Source organism: Miniopterus natalensis, chromosome 14 (assembly GCF_054644295.1).
Source record: "Miniopterus natalensis isolate mMinNat1 chromosome 14, mMinNat1.hap1, whole genome shotgun sequence".
In the NCBI taxonomy this organism is placed as follows: Eukaryota; Metazoa; Chordata; class Mammalia; order Chiroptera; family Miniopteridae; genus Miniopterus; species Miniopterus natalensis.
Window position 1 is genome coordinate 48,334,223 of NC_142094.1, and position 23,132 is coordinate 48,357,354.

General features: G+C 46.2%; 1 protein-coding gene across 1 annotated transcript; it reads left to right on the forward strand.

Annotated features, from left to right (window-relative positions):
• Positions 1-539: 539 nt before the first annotated feature.
• On the forward strand, positions 540-13,920 carry DUSP5 (dual specificity phosphatase 5). Its single transcript, XM_087824172.1, has 4 exons — positions 540-918; positions 5,238-5,386; positions 9,442-9,661; positions 12,418-13,920. Exons 1-4 carry the CDS (start codon positions 540-542, stop codon positions 12,822-12,824), a joined length of 1,155 nt encoding a protein of 384 aa, XP_087680298.1. The 3' UTR covers positions 12,825-13,920.
• The last annotated feature ends 9,212 nt before the right edge of the window (positions 13,921-23,132 follow it).

Here is a 23,132-nt window from a genome sequence, read left to right on the forward strand (position 1 = left end):
CGGTCCCCAGCAGGTTGCGAACCCACGTCTACAAAACTCACAACTCGAAACGCGGTCGCGCGCCAGGCGCCCGCCCTGCCTCCTCCGCTTCCCCCCTTCCCGTCCGGCGTGGGACAGCGCGGCCGCGGTGATGCGCGAGTGAGTGTCCCCGCGCGGAGCCGCAGAGCGCGCAGGGCGGAGCCGCCGCTTCCTCCCTCCCGGGCTGACTAACCCCTGCGCCCCCCCGCGCGTCCGGCCCGGGGGCGTGGCCACGGCACAAGGGGCGGGGCGGCACCAGGCTCGGCCTTATATGGGCAGCCACGTCACGGGCCTCCCGCTCCACTTAAGACGCGGCGCTGCCGGCGGAATCCCCGGCTTCTGGGGCGGCGAGCGGCCGGGCCGGGCGCGGCGAGTGTGCGGGGCGGGAAAGAAGAGTTGAGCGACCGCTCGGGCTCCGGCTCGGGGCGCCTGCCGCAGCCCCTCGGGCCGTCCTTCTGGACCTCGCCGGCGGGCACCCTGGCCGTGGGCGCCGGAGCGGCGCGGGGCCGCCAGGCTGCGGCATGAAGGTCACGTCGCTCGACGGGCGCCAGCTGCGCAAGATGCTCCGCAAGGAGGCGGCGGCGCGCTGCCTGGTGCTGGACTGCCGGCCCTACCTGGCCTTCGCCGCCTCCAGCGTGCGCGGCTCGCTCAACGTCAACCTCAACTCGGTGGTGCTGCGGCGCGCCCGCGGCGGCGCGGTGTCGGCGCGCTACGTGCTGCCGGACGAGGCGGCGCGCGCGCGGCTGCTGCAGGAGGGCGGCGGCGGCGTGGCGGCCGTGGTCGTGCTGGACCAGGGCAGCCGCCACTGGCAGAAGCTGCGCGAGGAGAGTGCCGCGCGCGTCGTGCTCACCTCGCTGCTCGCCTGCCTGCCCGCCGGCCCGCGGGTCTACTTCCTCAAAGGTGAGCGCGCCGGGGCCGCCCGTCCCCTGGCCCTCGGGGGCCCCCTCCTCGCGCGGGTCGCCCCGCTCGGCCCCGGGACCCGCGAGGTGTCCGCCTGCGGGAGTCCGCACCCTGGGGCTGGACGCGCGCCACGGAGGACACCGCCGGCGTTAGCTAGCGCTCCCCCCGCCCCAGCCGCGTTCCTCGAAAGCGCCCGGCCGCTCGCCGGCCTGGGGGGGGGGGTTACGCAGCTGGGGGGCTCTGCCTCTTGCAGTTCGGGGGCCGCGCGCGGGCAGGTGCTGGGCGCGGGCCCTGGCTCCAGGAGCGGGCTTCGCCGGCCTCCCGGGGCCTGCCCGAGCCCTCCCGACGGACGTATCTGGCGGAATCAGCAGGTCGCGACCCCCCCAGGAGCGTGGCGCCGGGGAGTCCTCATTCCTCCCGCCCGGACAATTAACATACTTTAGGCTGTGCCTTCGTCGACCCCTCTTGCCTTTTTGACCCTGGCGAGTCCCTCCCCTTCCTTTCCATTTCGTTTTATTGCTTTTTATTGTTTTCCTCCGGCTTCCCCCTTTCCCCTCCCAGGCCTTTCTCTAGCTTAATCTGGGGCTAACCGCCTTTCGCACCCTTTTCACCTCCCCCCTCCTCCCTCCCTCGCTCTCCGGGGATCAGCCTGGGTCCTGGGCCACGCTGCGCGGCCGGCGAGCCAGGACCCGGAGAGGTGCCGCAGGGTGGTGGTGAAGGGGCTTCTGCTGCCCTTTGGTTTGAGACCCCAGAAGCTGTGCCACCAGCCTGCCCGTTACACCTGCTGGGGAGATGACTTTGACTTCCGGTGGTGGGCGGGTGATTAACTCCAAACGCCAGAGCATCGATTTCTGGGTCATTCCTTATGACTGCCCCCTCCCGCCTTGTAGTTGAGTCCTTTGTAACCTCAGATGTGTGGAGGAACCAGCCCCCAGTGGAGAACTGAGGGCTCAGGCCGGACCACGCCCCCAAGCCCTGCCGACCCCGACGCGGAGGCCTTGGGATGGAACAGTGATGCGGTTCAGAACTCCCTGCAGTGAGCTGAGAGTCAGGGCCCTGCTTTAGAACCTTGCAGTTTGGGGAATTTCTCACACCTCCAGGCCAGAAGATTCCTGAGGCACCAGGACAGCTCCCACCTCTATTAACACCTCTAGCAGACCATCCCCTGTTGGTTCCTGTTAGGGAGATGGCAAAGGCAGATGATGGTGATCTCCCTTTACCAGCCAGCCTCAGCCCCCAGGCGATGGAGGGATGCCCCCCAAGCTTGCAAACGTTTCACACATGGCTCCTGATTTCTCTTCCTGATGTGGTTTTTGTCTCCTGTTCTTAGCAGTGAGTACAGGAAAAGCTGCCTCCTCCCCACTACCATGAAAGATGTGTTCCAGGAAACCCTTCCTGGTCCTACTTCTGCTCCCCACCCCTCTCCAGGAGGGCCATGCTGACAGTTTTAGAGGTTATTGCCACAGGAAGTAGGCAGCTCTATAGACTTACATTTCAGAAAAATTAATGTTTAAAAAAATTTTTTAAATGAAAGTAACATACATAGGTAAAAATTTGAACAGCACAAAGGCTGTGCAATGAACACTGGATCTCCTGACACCCTTAGAACCCAGTTCCACTCCCCAGAGACAACCATCAACTATTTCTTGTTCATCTTTAAAGTTAATTTTCCATGAGCTTCTTTTAAAAATATAACGATTTTGTATATTTCCTGTTCCTGCCTCTTTTACCCAATGAGATCTTGGGAGATTTGTTCATATCAGAGCATACATGTCTGGTTCACTTTTTTAACCAGTCCCCTGGTGATAGCAAATAGGTTGCTGCCAGCCTCATTTGAAACAGTGTGGTAGAATGTATTTTTATCCAAATGCTTTTGCATGTGCACTATCAGTAAATTTAAAGATGTGGCAGGTTGAAAGTTATATGTATTTTAAATTTCAGGAAAAATTGCTTGATATTTTCCCCTAAACTTTTAAGTTGTTGCTAAAGAAAATTTTTATTTCCTTACCTAACTCATGTCCACATATGAGCTCAGGTTTAATCCAGTGGCATCTCAGATTTTGGGGAGACAATGCCTTTTACATCCCTTAATCTCCCCCCGACCCCCAAAGAAAACCCACATTCGGTCATGTGTTGATGACCAAATGGTCCTGTCAGTGCATATTTATATATAGTGTCCGTGCACTTTGCTCTGCTCCCCTGGTAATGCGATGGTGATCGAACACAGAATCACTCTGAAGAGGGTTGAAGCAGCCAAAAGAATTGCCAAGGCTCTCAAGTGAGGCACCAGAGAGGAATGTTCTGTCTCTCCACGCCTCTGATGGGAGTGGGTGAAAGACCGAGACCATCTAATCTGGAGGACTCCTCCTGACCCCAGTTTGAAGAGGCAGGGCCCTGTTTATCTGTCCCTTAGCTACACTGAGACTCATTGTCTGCTGTCTTATTTTGTCAACAGGCAGTCAGGACCCAACCTACACCCGCACCTCCTTTCAGTCCTGGCAGCCAACTCTTAAGTGCTCTATTTAAAGCCAAGAGATGGGGTGGCCTGAAGGCTTCTCTTTCTCAAGCCCCTCCTGAAGTCTGGGGGGGCCTGGGCCGTTCTTAATCCAGATTCCCATCCCATATCACTCAGTTTGTCTCCTGGAACCCAAAGTGTTGAGGCACAGGAAGTGACTTACTAACTTCCTCTTCCAAGGAAACTCCGTGTCAGTGTAAGTCTGGCTTCTCTGTCTCCTAGGGGAGAGGGGGGCCAGAGCTATGGTTGGGGGGAGGGGTGCACTAAGCCATGAATACCTACCTCTGTTTTCCTCTGACATGGCCTCCTGTCATCATGACCCATAACATGGTCATTGTGGAAGACTAGAAGCTCACCTGGTGATGCCCAGTGGGCTATTTATTGAGGTGACTGACTACAGGGGAGATTTGGGTGTGCTAAATGGGGGCCGGGGCAGTTCCAGCAACCTGAGAGGAAGCAGTAATGGCAAGATGACTCATTCGAGGAATTGGCTACGGAATTGGCTGAGGCTTCTGGGAAGGGAGCTGGAGACTGCCATGTAATCCATTAACCATTTGTCTACTGCAGGGATTTAAAAAAGCCACCATGTGCTCCACTGTGAGGCCGTCACACCACCAAAAACAAAAAAAGAAAGAAAAAGGGAGACTTTTGGAAAATACATGGCCTCAGAATGCATACTTTTAATTGATGATTTGACCCCCAAGTGAATTTTCTAGGCCAGAAAAAGACAGAAGCCGGTTTTCTGGAGGCCTTAGGAATTGCCTTTGGATTGGAAGCAAAGGGTTTCCCCAAGCAAGGCCGGCCTGTTCGCCCAGCAGCCCTCGGCATTCTGAGACTTCGGAGGCCGTATTGTACTTGGTTCTTCCCCACTGAGTGTACTGGCCTGAAAAGGCTTATTTGTATATATATATATATATACTCACATTTCTGTGACTTGGTCAGAGGTACTTTTTTACCTTAAGCGATCTATTTGAGAAGTTTAAGTGTAATATTAAGAATATTTACAGTATCGTACCTGTTAGTACAGCAGTTGACTTATCAGTTTGAGAGCTTGTGGGGACAGAGAAAGTTCAGGAGGAAAGGGTAATAAGGAAATATAAAGGGAGGGTGGGTGTTAATCAAGGGGACAGTTTTTATTTATGGGGGCTGAGGTTTAAGTTCCGAAGGCCCCATTCCTCCAGTTTGGTTTGGAAGGTAATAACCTAGATTGATTACTCTAAATTGCACCTATGGAGAAAATTGTCAGCTGTGTTCTTAGCACCTTAGGAGTGAGAAAGGGCAGGGCTGTTTTATTGCCCTGAGTTTAAACCTTATGTTAGCCCCCATTCCCTTATGAATGGAGGGGGTTTCCTCTATAAGCCAGTTTAGAGCTGATGGGCTAGGGAAGACACAGACCAGTTTAGGAGTTTCTTTCTTCTTGAAAAGGAATGAAATTCTGCATAATCACACCTGCATTTTAGATAAACAAGAGAGAAAATAGCTTTTGTTTTCTGGAGGGATTTGGTTAATATTTGCCAGATGTCCGATATATTTCCTTTCACAGTTTAAGCTGCTTCTGATAGACACAAAAGTTAATCATTGCCTCTCTGAACTATAGCTTTTTAGAAGAGAGAGAGACAGAGTGTGTGTGTAGATCCCAATTCTATAAAGCTATTAGTTGATTTGGCTCATTTTTTTTATATGACCAAAATCTATATTAGCCTAATATTTTTGACTATTCCACACTAAGGGTATTGATTAATTGTGGGCATTTTCTGACAGCCTGGGAAATCAATGCTTATGTCTGTCTTGTTTTTTCTTGTAGGGGGATATGAGACTTTCTACTCGGAATATCCTGATTGTTGCGTGGACATAGAACCCATTTCACAAGAGAAGATTGAAACGGAGAGAGCCCTCATCAGCCAGTGTGGGAAACCAGTGCTTAGCATCAGCTGCAGGCCAGCTTATGACCAGGTACACAGTGTGGAAGTGCTATAGCGGCTCCTGGCCCCCGTTGCCTCCTCAGCACCCTGACTCTTTCTCTGCTCAGCAACCCTTGTTGCTTGTTTTGTGGATCAGAGTTTTGGCAGAGCCTTCTAGCTTAGAGAGCCTCTGCTGCTTGCCAACTTGAGTTTCCATCCAAGAGTAAATGGGCTGCCTTCCAGCCAACAAGCTGACAAGAGCAAACGAGCCACAGGATGCTTGACAGTTTCTGGAGAAAAGAGGAAGTGAACAATGTATTATTATTAGCTGGCCTGGGAGGTGCAGAGGCTTCGAAATACTGGTTTAGGTTTCCCTGAAGATGTTTCAGAGCTGACTTTCAGGCTTCCTGTGTTGATGATCTTTGTAATTGTTCATGCTCTATAGTTTCTGCTCACTGTCCCAGTACCTGTCAAGGTATTTCAAGGTTCTGGTATTTCAACTGAAATGAGATGGGGGTGGAGAGAGGTAGAAGGAGGGTTGTAGAGAAACTACAATTTGGATTGCTAAGCAGGCTCGTCTAAGGGTTTCTGATGCTTATAATTCCAAAACTTCCGGAACAAGAGATCAAGACATATTAGAGCATTGCGTGTTTCTACAAACACCTGGGGGGGTTTTTCCTTCAAAAATTGTACTTTGTGCCCTGGCCGGTGTGGCTTAGTGGTTAGAATGTTGGCTTGCAGACCAAAGTGTCACAGGTTCTATTCCCGGTCAAGGTCAAGGGCACATACCTGGGTTTTGGGTTTCGCTCTCCGCCCCAGGGAAGCAACAGGTCCAGGTGTCTCTCTCACATTGATGTTTCTTTCTCCCCTCTCTCTTTCTTCCTTCTCTCTCTCTCCCTCCCGCTCTCTCTCTGAAAAGCAATGGAAAAAATGTCCTCGGGTGAAGATTAACAACAAAATTTTTTTTAAATTGTACTTTGTGACAATTCAATAAACGAAACATGAAGTAAAAGGGAGGAGGGTGAGGAAAAGCAGGCAAGGACCCAAATCTGGCAGAAACCACAGATCAAAACCTGCCTTCCCATTTTACAGAGGGAAAAACTGTTCGTGGCTGGTGAGATGATAGATTTTCAAAGAATCCTGCAGCTTGGTCCATGGCAGCACTAGACCCAGAACCCCCTTCTCTTAACTCCCTTTTCTGCTTATTTTCAGGACCTTGTTCTGTTTTCCACACACCTTTGGAAATGGGCTGTTCTCTTCTAGTCACCTGACTTGGTGGGAGGATTTTTTCAAAATTTTCCCTCCAAATAAGAACATAGCCAAAACCATAAGAAGGAAGGTTTCAGATGCTGCCTAACATGCCAGCTGCCCACATGAGCAGAGTTTTGCCCTGGGGATAAATTCCAAGTAAAGCCAGGTGACCTTTCCTTGGATGGGATCGTTGGTCAGGAAGCCTATTAGCTTGGAGAGGTGCCAGGGTTTTTATTTTGTTTGTTTTCCTTTATTAAAAATACACTCTATGATGAACCCTCACCTTACAGGCCATGGGCATCCGGCTTAGCTGGGTTTCTATTTTTGTTTGTTGTTTGGGTTGTGTTTTCCCCCTTGTTTCTCAGAAAATGAAAGAGAAACAAGAATTGGCAGGGTGTTGTAAAAGCCGTACAGACCTTTGGCCGAGCCACGACCGGGGAGGCCCTGCTATGTCTCAAGGTTCATCTGGGGAACCCCCTAGCGCTGCTTCTTAGAAGCCAGGCGAGGTCATGTTAACCTTTGGGGTTTCTGTAGGCCCTTGGTTTCTTCCTCTTGAGTCTAAACAGAAGATTCAGAAAAGGAAAGAAACATGGTTTCAGGAGTGTGTTGGGCTAAGCTCCAGAAGAAATTGGATAGGATCCTGAGCCTGGTGTGTTAGCATTTGCTAGGCACTGAAGTGAGGATGAGGTCTCCATAGGTACATCTAAGTGTTAAACCCAGGCGCCCGCCATAGTAAGGCATAATAAGAATAGTGGTGGTTACTATTACTACCTTTTGCAAAATCCTCTATAACAGCAATTTCAACCTTTTTCATCTCATGGCACACACAAACTAATTACTAAAATTCTGTGGCACACAAAAAATATATTTTTTGCTGATCTGACAAAAAAAATTGGTATAATTTTGATTGACTTACCAAAAATAATAATAATAATAGTAGTAATTACTCTTTTTGCTCCAAAGTGACTTTTAAAAAAAAAATCAGGTGCCTATATTTGTATATAATGATTTCTGATACCAAGAATTAACCAGTCAGATGCAACCTTATGTTGATGTGACCAATAAGATGCAGCTCTATTATATGACCTATATACTTATGGTTCAAGACAGGGCATTCATACCAGACTGCTATTGTTGGGTTGGCTATTGTCATTTTTCATTTGACAATCTAAGGGAAAAGAGGTCAGTGCCCCTGACTAAATAGTCAGGTACTACAGGTTTTAAAAATTCTTGCGCCACACCAGTTGAAAATCACAGCTCTAGAACTTTCAAGTGGCCAAACTGGTCTTTGCTTAAACACTTGGCTTCTTGGGAAGGAAAAAGCAAACACCACATGCAGAATAATGTGAGAACTGCCTGCCGCTGGCCCTTGTCCCGTGCCCCTTTTCCTATTGTGAGTCTGGCAGAGTTTCCATTCTACTCTTGTTCCCGGACAGGAAATGGAAACACAGGAAGCGGATGGATGATAGGGAAAAGGCTCCCAGAGACACAGCCACTGTCCCTGCAGCCCAGTGTTTCCCTCTAAATCTCCAGGGGCTCCCATTGTTCAAACTATTACTGGCTTTTCCCTCTCTCCCTCCCCCCCACCTCTCTCTCTCTTTCCTTTCTTTTTTAACACTGAGAGTATTTATCTCTGTGCCCAGGAGGCTGGCCACTAAACTTAAATATCCAGCAGGGAGCCTTGGCCCTCCCAGCTGTGGATGGGTGCAAGAATGGGTGCTGGGGCCCTTGTCTAGGTCAGTGAAACCCAGGAACCAGAGTGGGATGCCTCTGAGCCAGCAGCTGCCAACAGCAGCAAAAGGAGGAAAGGAGATGGGATCCTGGAAACATTAAGACTGCCAGAGCCTGACCAGCTAGCAATTCTTTTTAGCTTTGCCTCTGAGTAGGTGGTCTCTGGTTCCTGTGGGGATCCTCCTTACCTAGGATCCTGGTGTGTGGGTGGTCTCCCAAAGGGAGGAGGGTATACGCATCTCACCAAAGCCTCCCACTCCACATGAAGGTCAGGGGTGGGGGGAGCCCCTCTGCGCACGGCCTAACAGCTTTACTTTGCCTGAGACTTCTGGGTAGACAGTGGGTGTTTTCACTTCTAAGAAGCATACATTTTAGAGGACGAGGGAGCACATTTTAACATCTCTGAAATCTGGTGCATCTTACGATCAACAGTGTCCTAGGGAGTGGAGGGGTGGGAGGTGAAGGGGGTATAATATATGATGATGGAAGATGACATGACTTTGGGTGGTGAGCACACAGTGCAGTATACAGATCTTGTAGCATAGAAATCCACACCTGAAACCTACATGATCCTGTTAACCAGTGTCACTCCAATAAATTTAATAAAAAACCAAAACAGCGTCCTGGGTTTGATGAAAAACACTATATAAAACATCAGAACTGTAAGGGAGGGGAGCTCACCTTGTTGGACCCTTTTCCATTTTATCTAGAAAGAAACCAAGGCTGCCCCAAGTTGAGGGGCTTGCCCTGGTGCTCTCGGGCCTGCTAGAACTTGGAAAACATGCGTCTCCATTCCCCCCGTGCCTCCCATTGCTTCTCATCTTCACCAGCACAGGAAGGCTGCTGGCAGTTCCTACCGCCTCGCTGTGTATAAGAAAATGAAAATCTTTGCCATGTGGGCTTTGCTGTCACTGAGTCACCAGCAGTAATGTAGGGTAGAGAGTCTGCCAGGATGGAGGCTTCACCCACACTCTTGGTTCAGCGGCCTTGACTCTAAAGTCTCTACCTGGAACCAGGAAGGGAACCTCCCACCTTAAAACAAATAGGTCAGGGTTGTTTTGTTTCCTTTCCAGAGTGAGCAGGCTAATCCAATATTTCCTGCTTGTCCTTTGCCCCTGCTTCCAGGGCGGCCCAGTTGAAATCCTTCCGTTCCTCTACCTTGGAAGTGCCTACCATGCATCCGAGTGCGAGTTCCTCGCTAACCTGCACATCACTGCCCTGCTGAATGTCTCACGGCGGACCTCCGAGGCCTGCACAAGCCACCTACACTACAAATGGATTCCGGTGGAAGACAGCCACACGGCTGACATTAGCTCCCACTTTCAAGAAGCAATAGACTTCATTGGTAGGTTCGGCCATTCCCCCCTCCGCTGTTCTGGGCGCATCGTAGGGACACAAGTTCTTGGATTTTGATGTACTGATGGAGGCTACCTTCACGGAGAAGAAAAGTGTCTTCTGTGTGCAGCCACCAAGAGTTGGAGCCAAGAAGGGATGTAGCCACCCAAAAGGCAGAGGGGGAGACTCGAGTTGCTATTAATAGGAACTTTAATTTGCAAGATAAATTAACACAATTTTATGGCAATACTCACTGCCACTCTTGTTATGGTTTCTAGCTGGGCAGGAGCACAGCGTGTCCGTGTGAAATCTCCACGCAAGAGAAACAGGGGAGAGGAGGAATCATCCTAACTGTGTTTCTACGTAGGTTGGGATATTTTTAAAAGCAAACAGAAGGATTGAGAGAGCACTACTTACGCAGTAAGCCCCAAGAGCCCCAGCAGCTTTCCACAGTTTTTAGCAAACTGCTTTGGGGGCAGTTTGTTTTTCATTTCCAGCTAATTTCGGATTAAAGCTAGCACTTGCCTCAAGCTCCATGCTTAGTGCTCTGAGAAGTTGGCATCTTTTGCATCCTTTCTCTGTTCTGTGAGGCAGTTACCATTTACTCTGTTGTGTAGGCCTGGTAACCTCTGTTCCCTCTGCCTGTCCCCTTGGGCCTGGGCTTCCAGCTCCTCAGTGTAGCTTGACTGTTCTCTCGTTTGACATCTCTTTTCCCCAGTCCCTCTCCCTGGGGGCTGGGTTGACTTTTTTTTGTCTCAAATTTGCAAGCACCACTCCCCAACCTTGTGATCGTGCCTTCCTTTCCAGAGTCCTTCTTTCCCTTGAACATGCATAGCTGTTGCAGCTGAGAAGTGATTTTCCTGTATCTTGTTCTGAAGGATCTTGGAGGGGAAAAGGCAGGTGTAGGGCACAGCAATAATTACTTAGTGCAGGTAGTAATTAAAGCGCCCCCTTCAGCCACATGATGGCCCTCTCAGCTTGTCACACACGATTTCTGCTCCATGAGAAACCATCCAGAAACTCACCAGAGGCGAAAGGCCAAGCCTGTCCTCCTAGTCCCCTGAGCCTCTCAGCTGAGATGGTTCCCTTGGAGTCTCAGAGAAGCAGCCTAAATGATGGGCTCAGGGTGGGAAAGCCTTGACTTGTTTCCCCTGTCCCTGGGAATGCCTTGCCCTTCTCAGCCTGATAGCTACTCAGTGAGGTCATGAAACCCGCCCCCATCCATTTCTCAGAAGGCTCCCTCCCCATCCTGTGTGTGTATTGTGTCAGTTTATATACACAAACACACACACCCACAGTGTTTTGAAAGCACAGGATGCTTTTCCCCAGTCTCCTAGCCCTGCTGATGGAAGGAGGGACTGACGCTGGGCCACACCCTGACCCCTTCCCAGGGGAATACCGCAGGAGGGCCACGTGGAAGGCAAGCCCAGAGGGGTAGAGTGGGATCCAGAAGCAATGCATTCTAAGCCTTTGGCTTTTTTGGATGTGGCATTGGGCCAATTAAAAGCTTGACTACAAGGAGGCCAACAGAGGAGCAAAGGGAAATGAGAGTCACAACCCAGTAATCCTAGGGGATTTGGGGTCCCCTTTGAACTAATTGACAGGGCCTTTTTTTTTCCTTTCCAGTCAGAGACTAAATTGGGGGCACCTCTAATGAGCTACAGTGAGGTATCCTTAGATGGGGAAACTCCAGGTTTCCTCTCTGACGCCTCAGAAACTTGATCTTTTAGATCTTGCAGATTCATTTGTAAACTTCAATTTGAGGAGTGAGGTGGGTGAGAGGGCTTTTGACTTGCCCTTCAAAATCTTCAATGTGTTTGCATATCATGGCTTTGCACAGTGCCACGTACGTCCAACTTCCTGTGATGTAATTGTTTCTTTAGTAGCAAGAGAGGGGCTTGGAAAGACTATTTTTAGTGGGCTTTATTTTTATTTGATGTGTATATATGTTTAACCTTTTACCCCTTCCCATGTTTAACAGTTGTAGCTTTTTTAGGGGCAGGGGTGGAACAGAAAAGGAGAGCACCCTCCCTTTTGTCATTGAGCTAAAGAATGCTAACTGATGGTGGTAGCTTTACAGCAGTGACTCCCATTGTTGTGCAAGATGGAGTTTGCGAAAAACCATTTTTATCCCTCTAGTAAGCGTCACTTAGCCAGGGCTGTAATTAGTGGCTATGCACTATATATTGTATGTTTGGTAGTGGGAACCTTGGGAGCCGAGCCAAGCATCCCGCCCTTGCAGAGCCAGACAGGGTGCCTGGGGAGGCCAGAAGGCATCTACCAAGATGAGGACTACTAGATCATCACCTTTACACTCAGACCCCGAGAGGCAGGAATTCCTTCTCTAAGTCACTCTTTGAGCCTGGGACCCACTCAGAAAAATGTTTATACCCTATGAAAATTGGCATGCAGTTTCAAGGCTTTCCCAATGCCCTCTTGAAACCCATCCGTGTTAAGATGGCATCTCCAAGAAGGGATTACTCCAGGTCTTGAACCTTCACTGATAGAATCTGTGCAAGTATCATGGAGTACTGGGAAGCAGCTCTAAGGATTAGAAAGGTCCTACATGGGGAAAAACATTGGTAGGGCCCCAGAAGCTCTGTCCTCACCAGTGGGAATTAAAGACTGGCAGAAGTCTGGTGTAAAACCACAGCTGTTGAGCAGGCACGATAGTTTGAGAAGTAGGTCACTTTTGTGTTTAATTCTTGTGTTTGGTGTTGCCTTTGGGTTCTAATCCCAACTCCCACTGTCTTTTTTTCATTCCAGACTGTGTCAGGGAAAAGGGAGGCAAGGTCCTGGTCCACTGTGAGGCTGGGATCTCCCGTTCACCCACCATCTGCATGGCTTACCTCATGAAGACCAGGCAGTTTCGCCTGAAGGACGCCTTCGATTATGTCAAGCAGAGGAGAAGTGTGGTCTCGCCCAACTTTGGCTTCATGGGCCAGCTCCTGCAGTATGAATCTGAGATCCTGCCTTCCACGCCCACCCCCCAGGCTCCCTCCTGCCAAGGGGAGGCAGCCAGCTCTTCGTTCATGGCCCATTTGCAGACACTGAGCCCTGACGTGCAGGGTCCCTACTACACATTCCCTACCTCGGTGCTGGCGCCAGTGCCCACGCACTCAACGGTCTCAGACCTCAGCAGGAGCCCCATGGCCACAGCCACATCCTGCTAAAACTGGATGTGGGAACCCACCCAGCCCCAAGAACAACTGTGATTTTGTTTTTTAAACTCGTGGACATTTCATACCTGTGCAATACTGAAGACCCCCCCTCTGTCCTGCTGCCCCAGTGGGATGGATAGCGAGGGGTCACCAGGCTTGCAAACAAACTTCAGACTGACCTCGGGGATAGGCTCTCGGGACCGAAGGAAGGCCAAGCCATTATGAGAGCACAGCCTGTGCTGACTACTGTACTTCCAGACCCCCTGCCCTCTCAGGACTGCCCAGTCCTGACACCTCAAAGTTCGCCTTTTCATTTCAAACATAAGGCAATAAACACCTGCAGCAACATGGGAGAGAGCAGTTGCCAGACCGGGAGAAGAGGCAGTGAAGAAGCCAATTCATTCTGAAGGAAGCACAATTTCCACCTTACTTTTTTAACTTTGGCAGTCTCCGTATCTGTCTCTGTCGCTTCAGGGAATAAGCTGATCATGTAGTCAGGAGAGTAACCCTACAGGGTTTGTAGAGACCCGATATATATGCTGATTTCAACCCTTATGTCTTTTTGAGATTCCCTCTTGGGTCCCACGGAGGCAATTTGTTGACGTAGCAAGATGTTGACACTTCTGGGTTTGCCTTTTCACTGTGGGCTCTTCCCTGACTTTGGATTTTGGCATGACTCTTACTCATACTTGAACCTTTCTTGTTACACCTCTACTCAAAGCAACTCTTGTGTCATTTTGAAGAGAGTTCTTTAGACCATAGGCCAAAAATCACCCGTTTGAGGCGGTGGCAGTGGGTGCAAGGAGGAAAAGGGTACCTACTGTCTGGGTCAGTGTCATGGATGTGGTCTTTTCCCCAGCTTGCTGTCCTTATATGTGATTGTCTTGTCTCGTGTGACACTTGGTTTTTTTCCCCTACCCCTGGAGGTTGTCTTTAAGCTGTTAACTTCTAGGATTTGTAGGTTTTGCAGTGTGGTACTACTATTTTTGTTTTTTATCTGTAGGTTATTTCTCCAGGGGAAAAGGCAATAATTTCCTAAAATCCATATGAATGTGAAGAAAAGCAGTATGTTACTGGCTGTCGTCATTTTTTTTTATAGTGTAAAATAAAAATAGTAAAAAGAAAAAAACACTTCTCCATGTTGGTCAATTGGGGTCAGGGAGGAATAAATACATTTTGGGGAACCAGCCTGCTTCGCTGGGTTTCATTTCCACAGGACTCTTAAGGTGATGGTGGATTGCAGCTACAGACGTGAGGCTGTGCATCAGCTCGCAAATTAGTGATCTTAATACAGAAAATAATGCTTTCCAATTCAGAGCTTCCCTGAGCTCACTTGCAAGAGAAGTCCTTGGGCGCAGGCTGCACAGCGAGGTGGTCAGCACATCCCTCCCTCTGGGCTCTTCACTCCCGTGAGCCCAGGCAAAGAATTCAACTTGAACCTAGATCCTTCATCTATAAAGTGAGTGAACTGAACTAGATGAGCCCAAAAGTCTCTTAAAGCTCAAGGCCCTGAATTCCAGCAAACAGCACCATGCTTGTGGTCAGCTTCCTTCCAGGGCTGGGCACACGGCAGACACTCAGAAAAGTTGGGGAAATGGCCAAGGAACGAAGAAGTGAACTAGGTGAAGGTTCACCTTAAATGCCTGCACCCCCTTTTACCCTTGAAACTGATTCTTCCAGGTAATTTCCTCAGGAGTTCCTAGGAAAATCCCTCAATCAGTGGATTTAAATCAAGGCTGCATTGACTTGCTTCCTGAGTAATTTCCTCTGTATTGAGACCTCCCCACAGCTGGCTCTGCTTCCACTCCAGTCTTACTCTTGGGGCCTGTTTCCTAATCAGAGGGAACCAGGAACTGGCCGGGATTTATGCCACCCCAGTCAGCTGGTGCCTGATGTGGGGATTCTGACGATACCTCTAGATTCTGGAGGGTCCAACGAGGCCAGGCAGCCCAGGTCTTTCTAAACATCTTACTCAAGGGCTTTGCTTGAGGCCTTGCTCTCGACATGTCTTTCCACAGTTTCCTTGGAAAGCCCTCAGATAAGAATGACATTCAGACCGAGGAGACTGCATTTCCTTCAGCCCATGCCTCTCATCTGCATAATCCAAGCAGGGCTTCCATGGGGGGAAAGTGGACTGAAGAACACTAGACAGGGAGGGGTTCTAGCCCTCATACATCCCTCACTCCAGGAATTTAGAGCTAATCTCCACCCTCTCTGGATCAAACTTCTCCATGGCTTGGTCTAGCTGATGCCTGAGGTCCCTCCTCGTTTTCATATCTCAGCTTGTGCTCAGCTTTGGAACCTGTCTGGGCCGTCCGCCCATTGTTTGGGCCTGTCCAGGTGCTGAGTGGTGGCAGGGGCCTCAAGCAGGGAGAGCCAGGGAGTGGGAAGCTGGGTGCAGGCTAGGGTGATGTGCTAAGCTACATCCCACTTGCTGACATTTGCTTTATTGCATTAAAGTCTTTCTCTGAAGGGTGAGTAAGTCCTCTAAATCAGGCCTGTGAGAATTACTCATAAGCCAGTGAGTCACTGGAGGGTAAGCCAAGTGAAGCCCTCAGCTGGGGATGGCTCTGTAACTCTCCATCCCTTCAGTCTCCTTGTTAATTACAGCTTCATTTTGGCCAAGACCAACTTTGCACTGGCTTCCAGTGCTGGGTGGGGAATTAAAGTTGGCGGTTTCCAGTTTCTTCATCCCAGGTTTTGAAGAAATGCCTCTGTTGGCCTCCAGCAACATTTTAGGCACAGATGGAATCTGGGACAGTAGAGGTGTGTGGTCACCCCTATTCTGTTTCCCTCTCAGGTCCACCCTTGCTCCTGAACTTGGCCTGAGGAGGGCAAGCAGTGTATGAGCAGCCTCATAACAAGGTGCTGGCTGGAGTCCTGTGCACCCATGGGTGTCCTTTGTGTGAGGACTGGGGAAAATGCTCCCCAGATCCCAATACCCTGAAAGGCTGTATGTATTTATCTGAGTTGGTGGTTTATCTTCTGAACACCGTAAAGTTCATGACTGCCCTTTTCCCTCCTTGCTCAGGCCACTAGGCAGCTCAGAACGAAATTTTTAGTCCTACCTTATAGGACCTTATACCTTAAAGTTACACTTTACACCTCATTCTCCAACTAAATAACTCCTACTGGCCTCCACATCTCAACTCAAACTTCACTTCTCCAGGGAAGCCCTCCCAGACGCCCAGACTAGGCTAGATGCCCCCGTTCTCTCTCTCATAGCTCACTATATATATCTTTTCTTCATATTTCACCAAAGCTTAAAAATTATTTGCTAAGCTGTGATTATTGTATCAATGTCCATCTTCTCCAGACTAGAAATAGCAGGAGAGCAGAGATTACATTGCATTTCAAGAGGGACCCATCACAAGGCCCGATTCATAGTGGGTGTTCAATAAGTATTGGACATGTGAAGGAGTGAATGAATGACAAACTCGGAATGAAAAGCTATTCAAACCAGAAGCTGCTCCCCATCTCATTCAAAGCCCATGCTGTCCTCTGCACGTGAGAGCCCTTCACCCCATGCCATTTGCCAATTCCTCCCAAATCCAAGAGGAAACAGGTTTCTTAGATTTAATTACTGCTACCCTATTAGTCAGAGTTCATGCCACCATATTACCTCAGTGGTCACTGGTCAGCCTATGGGTGGACTTCCCTTGGGTCAGGTATCCACCATAGGACCAATCAGATCCCTCTAAGTTCAGAGACCTGCCCAGCACAGACTCCCAGAGCTGGGACTATAGAAGGGACACTTTTGGCTACAAGGGGTGGAGATCCTGCCATACACTGGGCTAACTTGCCATGTAAAGTGCTCAATTAATGCCAGCAGACTGAGTGTTCAATCAGAAGGCCCAGAAGACTGACGTATTGCCTGGGCACAATAAAACTCAACTCTACCCTTCTTGTCCCACTTCCAGTGAGCACCCTAAGGTGTTCAATTATGGTACCTAAATTTAAAATCCTGGTAGTACTTATTTGTAGTAGCAGGTCAGATCCCTTCCTGTGTACACATGCGCCCCATCCACTTACAAAGTTTACAGAAACCAAAAAGCCACTAGGTGGGAGCTTAAAATAGACCCTTGAAGTATCTGTACACTTTTCATTCTAGGCTTCTCCAACAGCCACAAGAAAATGTGCTGCTCAAGAGGAGCAAATCCCCCAGATAGTGAAGCCTCTAATATATGTCTGTGGTAGGAAGATGAAAAAATTATGTCCAGCCTTCAAGGAAAAGAACAGTAGACTTAGAATCAGGAAGGCACAGCTGCCAGAGCCCAGGGAGCCTAACTGCTTAGGACCTTTTTAAAAGATCTTCAAAAAAGCATTTACTATAGGCCAGCTGTATGCTGGGTGCTTTGCATATATTCTCTCATTTTAAATCCACAAAATTCTTCAGGATGGATATTGTTAGCCTTGTTTACAAGTGAGAAAACTGAGAGGTTACACGCCCAGCCCGAGGTTGCACAGCCAGAGCCTGTGAACGCCAAAGCCGAGATACCCAACTTGCATTGGACTCCCAAGGCCATACCCTTTCCCCTACACTACACTGTTTCCCAGAAAACTAAATTCAGAAGCTTCTCAGTTATATGTCTCCATATTTCTGTACCTTAAATGTGGTTATGAAATCTGTTTTGTTTTGTATTTTGGAGCAAGGTTTCAAGTGATCTCATTGTAATAGTTCATTAACTTTTCAAAGCCTTCTCTTCCAAGCTTATTAAGTTTAGATTTTGGGAGCTGAATTTCAGGTGGGATGTGGACAACTAGGACGTTTACAGACATTGGGCAGCGAAGGGGCTGAGACTATGTTATATGAAAAGAGTTGGGAAAGGCAGTGATGTTAGGCCTGGAGGGCAGAGCCAGTGGCGTGTCTAACTGCAGTCGGATAGAGCAGTGTCTAGGAACTCGGGTTGGGGTTTCAAACCCTGAGTTTGAATTCTGGCTCTGCTACGTGCTAGCTGTGTGGACATAGACAAAGTTCTTCATCTCTCTAAACCTCAAAGCTATTATCCATAAAAGGGAAATACTAATTGAATCTGCCTTGTGGGTACAATTTGGAAGAGTAAATGTGAGGAGAAATAATTGCCTAGTATGAGGTTAAAGACATAATAAGTCCTCAATGAATAGCGGTCGTGATTATTAATTACAATAATTGCAGCAGTGAACTGCCCACTGGTGTGAGGGTTGGGCAAGCAGAAGTGGGGTTTCTATCAGAAAGGCTGCAGTGAAGAGGATTCAAGCCTCAGGGCCCTTGCGCACACCCTTCCCCCGGCCTCATCGCACCCTTCTTCACCTGCTCAGTTAGGGGCTCCTTAGTACCTCACTCGTGATCTCACTTCCTCAGTGAAGCCTTCTCAGATTTCAGGACTCTATATTAAATGCTCTCCTGGCGCCTATACCTTCCCTTCAGATCACTATCTAATAATGCTCATAATTTTTATTTACTGCTTGATTTTTCGAGAGAGAGAAAGGGAGAGACAGAGGGAGGAGAGAGAAACATCAATTTGTTGTTCCACTTATTTATGCATTCACTGGTCGAGTCCTGTATGTGTCCTGGTAAGGGATTGAACCCACAACCTTGGCATATTAGGATGATGCTCTAACCAGCTGAGCTACCTGGCCACATCTGATGCTTATAATTTTTAAAGATCAGTTTTATTTAGGTATAATTTACATAGTATAAAATTCACCCATTTTAATTTTAGTTAAATGAGTTTTGAAAAATGTATATATAGCCCTGGCAGGTTTGGCTCAGTGGTTAGAGCATCGGCCCACAGACTGAAAAATGTATATATTCAGTGTTGTAACCACCACCACAATCAAGATATGGACTATTTTATTCAACCCCCCAAATTTCCTTACGCCCCTTTTCATTCGCTCTTCTTTCCCCACCCCAGCCTCTGGCAACTTAATTGTGACTTTTCTAGAATTGTATATAAAGGGAATCATACAGCATGTAGGTTTTTGAGTCTGGGTTATTTCACTTAGCATAACGCATTTGAGATTCATCCATATTGTCATGGGTACTAATAATTCATTCCTTTTTATTGTTGCAATAATATTGCATGATATAGATATACCAACATTTGTTCATCAGTTTACTTATTGATGGACATTAGGGTTGTTTCCATTTTGGGATCTTATGGATAAAGCCATCATGGACATTCATGGAAATATTTCTGGACATATGGTAAGTATATATCTAATTTTATAAGAAACTGCCAAGCTATTTTTTAAAGTTGGTTATACCGTTTTGCATTCCTACCATTAATGAATGAGAGTTCTGGTTGCTCCACATGCAAGCTCATACTTGATATTGTCTGGTTTTTGAGTTCAGCCATTCCAGTAGTATGTAGTGGTACCTCATTGGATTTTCAAGTTTGCATTTCCATAATTACTAATGATGTGGAGAATTATTTCATGTACTTATTGGTCTTTCATATATCTTCTTTGGTAGAGCAACTGTTGAAAATTTTCTTTAGATAAGTTGTTTGTCTTATTATTGAGTTTTAAGAGTTATTTATATAATCCATTGATCTATATAGTACCACACTATCTTGATCACTGTAGCTTTGTAGTACATTTTGAAACCAGGAACTGTGAGTCTTTCAGTTGTTTATTCTTCTTTTTCAAGATTGTTTTGACTCTTCTGGGTCTCTTGTATTTTTCATATGAATTTTAGTATCAACTTGCCAATTTCTGTAAAGAAGGCAGCTGGGATTTTGATGCAGTTTGTGTTTAATCTGTAGGTCAATTTGGAGAGTATTACCATCTTAATAATGTTAGGTGTTCTAATTCATGAACATGAGATATCCTTTCATTTATTTATATCTTCTTTAATTTATTTCAACAATGTTTTGTTGTTTCTAGTGTACTTGTCTTGCAGTTCTGTTGTTAAATGTATTCTTAAGTATTTTTTTTGTGCCAATATAAATGAAGCTGTTTTCTTAATTTTATTACATGGATTGATTTTTGAGTGTTGATCAAACATTACATTTCTGGGATAAACCACACCACAAATTATAATATTTCTTATATATTGCTGGTTTTGACTTGCTAATATTTTGTTATAAATTAGTGGCCCTTTGCAACAGCATGGATGGACCTAGAGATTATTATACTAGGTAAAATAAGCCAGTCAGAGAAAAACAAATGTCACATGATGTTATTTATATGTGGAATCTAATGAACAAAATATACTGATGAACAGAATAGAACCAGAGGCATGGATACATAGAACAGACTGACAGATCTCAGAGGGGAGGAGGGTGGCAGGGAAGGGAAGAGATTAACCAAAGAACATAGATGCATATATGCATAGCCCATGAACACAGACAATAATGTGGCAAAAGCCTGGGTGGTGGTGGCAGGGGCTGGATGGAGGGAGGAAAAGAGGGGGAATGAGGAACATCTGTAATAGTGTCAAATATATATATATAAAATCTATGTGTATGAGGGGCATAGTCTGTGGGCCTGTGGTCTTTACTTTTCTTGTCATGTATTTCTCTGGTTTTGATATCATGATAATGCTGTTCTCAAAATGATTGGAGCAGTGTCTTCCTCTTCCAGTTTCTATAAGAAATTGTATAGAACTGGTGTCATTACTCCCTTAAATTTTTTGTAGAACTTACCAGTGAAGTCATTGGAACCTGAGGTTTTCTTTTTGTGAAGCTTTTAAGTAAAAATTTATTTCTTTTTAGTAGATATAGAGCTATTCCAGTTACTTATTTCTTCTTGAATGAGCTTTGTTAGTTTGCATCTTTCAAATAAGTTTTCATTTCATCAGAGTTACTGAATCGTGTAGCATGAAGTTGTTCATAGATGCTTTCTTACTATCATCTTAAGGTCTCAAGATCTATAGTGGAATTCCCTCTCTCATTCCTAATATTAGTAATATTGTCATTTCTTGTTTTTTCCTGACCTGGCCTGGTTAGAAATTTATCAATTTTATTTATATTTTCAAAGAACTGGCTTTTGGTTTCATTGATTTTCTGCACTATTTGTCCATTTTCTATTTCATTGATTTCCACTCTTATCTTTGTTTTTCTTTCCTCCTGTTTACTTTGGGTTCAAGTTGCTCCTTTTTTTTTTTTTTTAATAGTGTCTTAAGGTAAAGTGTGTCATTGATGTTATACTTTCTTCTTTTCTAATATAAGCATTTAAAGCTATGAATTTTCCTCTAAGCATCCTACAGATTTTGATAGGTTGTGTTTTCATTTTCATTCAATTCAAAATATATTCTAATTTCTCTTGTAATTTCTTTTTGATCTGTTTGATTAATTTCCAATATCCCAGAAATTTTCTGTATGTCATCCTACTATCGCTTTCTAGTTTAATTCTGTGGTCAGGCAACATACTTTGCATGGTCTCAATTCTTTAAATATATTCGGACTGACTTTATGCCCCAAATGTATTCTATCTTGGTGAATGTTTTATGTGCACTTGGAAAATAAAAGTCTGTTCTACTGCTTTAGGGTAGACTGTTATGAAATGTCAGTTAGGTCGAGTTGATTGATAATGTTGTTCAGGTCATCCATATCCTTACTGATTTTCTGTCTACCTTCTATCAATTACTGACAAAGAAGTGTTGAAGGCTTCAACTAAAATTGGAATTTGCCTATCTTTCAGTTCTATCGGTTTTTGCTTCCTGTGTTCTAAGTTCTGTTAGGGCAGCAGGGTTTAGGCTTGATGTGTCCTCTTGATGAATTGACCCTTTTATCACTATGAAATGTCCCTCTTTGTCTCTGGTAGTATTCCTTGTTCTGTTGTCTAGATTGCCTGATATTAATATTGCTACTCTAGCTTTGTTTTTTATTAGTGTTTACATGCTATATCTTTATATTGTACTTTTAACCTATCTGTATATATAAAGTTTTTTTCTTGTACACAGAATATAGTAGGGTCTTGATTTTCTTATCCAATCTATCTCTGTATTTTAAATTACCTTTGATGTAATCATGAATTTTGTTGAGTTTAAATCTACTATTTTGCTATTTGTGTTTTATTTGCCCCCTCTGTTCTTTGTGCCTTTTTCCCTCTTATCTTGACTTCTTTTGGATAAGTTGAGTAATTTTTATAATTATATATTTTCTCCACTGTTGCCTTTTGGTTATACTTACCTTGTTGTTGTTAATGGTTGTGCTATGGTTAAATATAAATCTTTTACTTATCACTGTGTGCAAGTGGTACTATTACATCCTGCTTTGTGTACAGTAAAAGAACTTGTGCTGATATATTTGCATGTCCCCTTCCTAATCTTTGTACCTTGTAATGAATTTAGTTCTACATAAGTTATAAACCTTGTAATAACTTGTTATTATTTTTGTTTTAAACAATTGATTCTCTTTTAAATAGGTTGAAAAATAAGGGAAACATTTTTCTAGTTCCTTGATTTGCATAATAACTGGTTAGCGCAGAATGTATGAGGATGGCCTCACTTCAGCATCTTGGGGGTTACTTCTAGTTAGAATATCGGACATTTGGGTAGTGGGCACACAAGGTAATATACAGATCATGTATCATAGAAGTGTACTTGAAACCTATATGACCCTATTAACCAATGTCACCCCAATAAACTTAATAAAATAAAATAAAAAGAATACCTGACAGTCGCTGAGTCCCCAGCTGCCTACAGCCCCACTTCAGGCCACATGCCCTCCTTTGGGTAATGGTCTCTCTTAGTTACTGCTCTCTTAGTGGACAAGGCTTACAGAACTTCACAGCTGGGCTTCTTTATAAGCTCCTTTTCTTACAGATGCCTGCAGCCGAGAATGGCTGCGATATTCCCTTGAGCTCTTTTTAATGTTTACAAGAACATTGACCTTCATGCCAGAGCATTAGTGATCATCATGGCTCACATTAATTGAGCCCTTTCTATATGCCAAACGCCTTGCTAAGCCCTTTGTGTGCATTATCTCTTAATTCTCGCTGCAATCTGGTAAGGTAGATACTGCTACCCTTTTTACAGGTGAGGAAATGGAGGCAAGAAGGTCTAAGGAAATTGCCCAAAGTCATACAGCAAGGTCAATAAGGAACCAAGGTTTGGTTCTCAGTGGCCTACCATCAGAGCCAACCACTCTCAACTATTGTTGTTCTACGTCTCCCCAAACCTCCATTGATGTTACACCTGGAGAACCACTGGGTTTGGGGCCTCATCTCCCCCTGTTTCATTCTGCACGTCAGTGCCTGTGGTAGAAGAGCACATACAGTGTTGATGTCTGTGGTTTAGTGGCAGGAGCACTGGACTGGGAGTCGGGGCACTCTCTTCTCATTCCAGCTCTGTGGCTCACCAGTCATGTCCCTTTAGGCACATTAGTTAATATC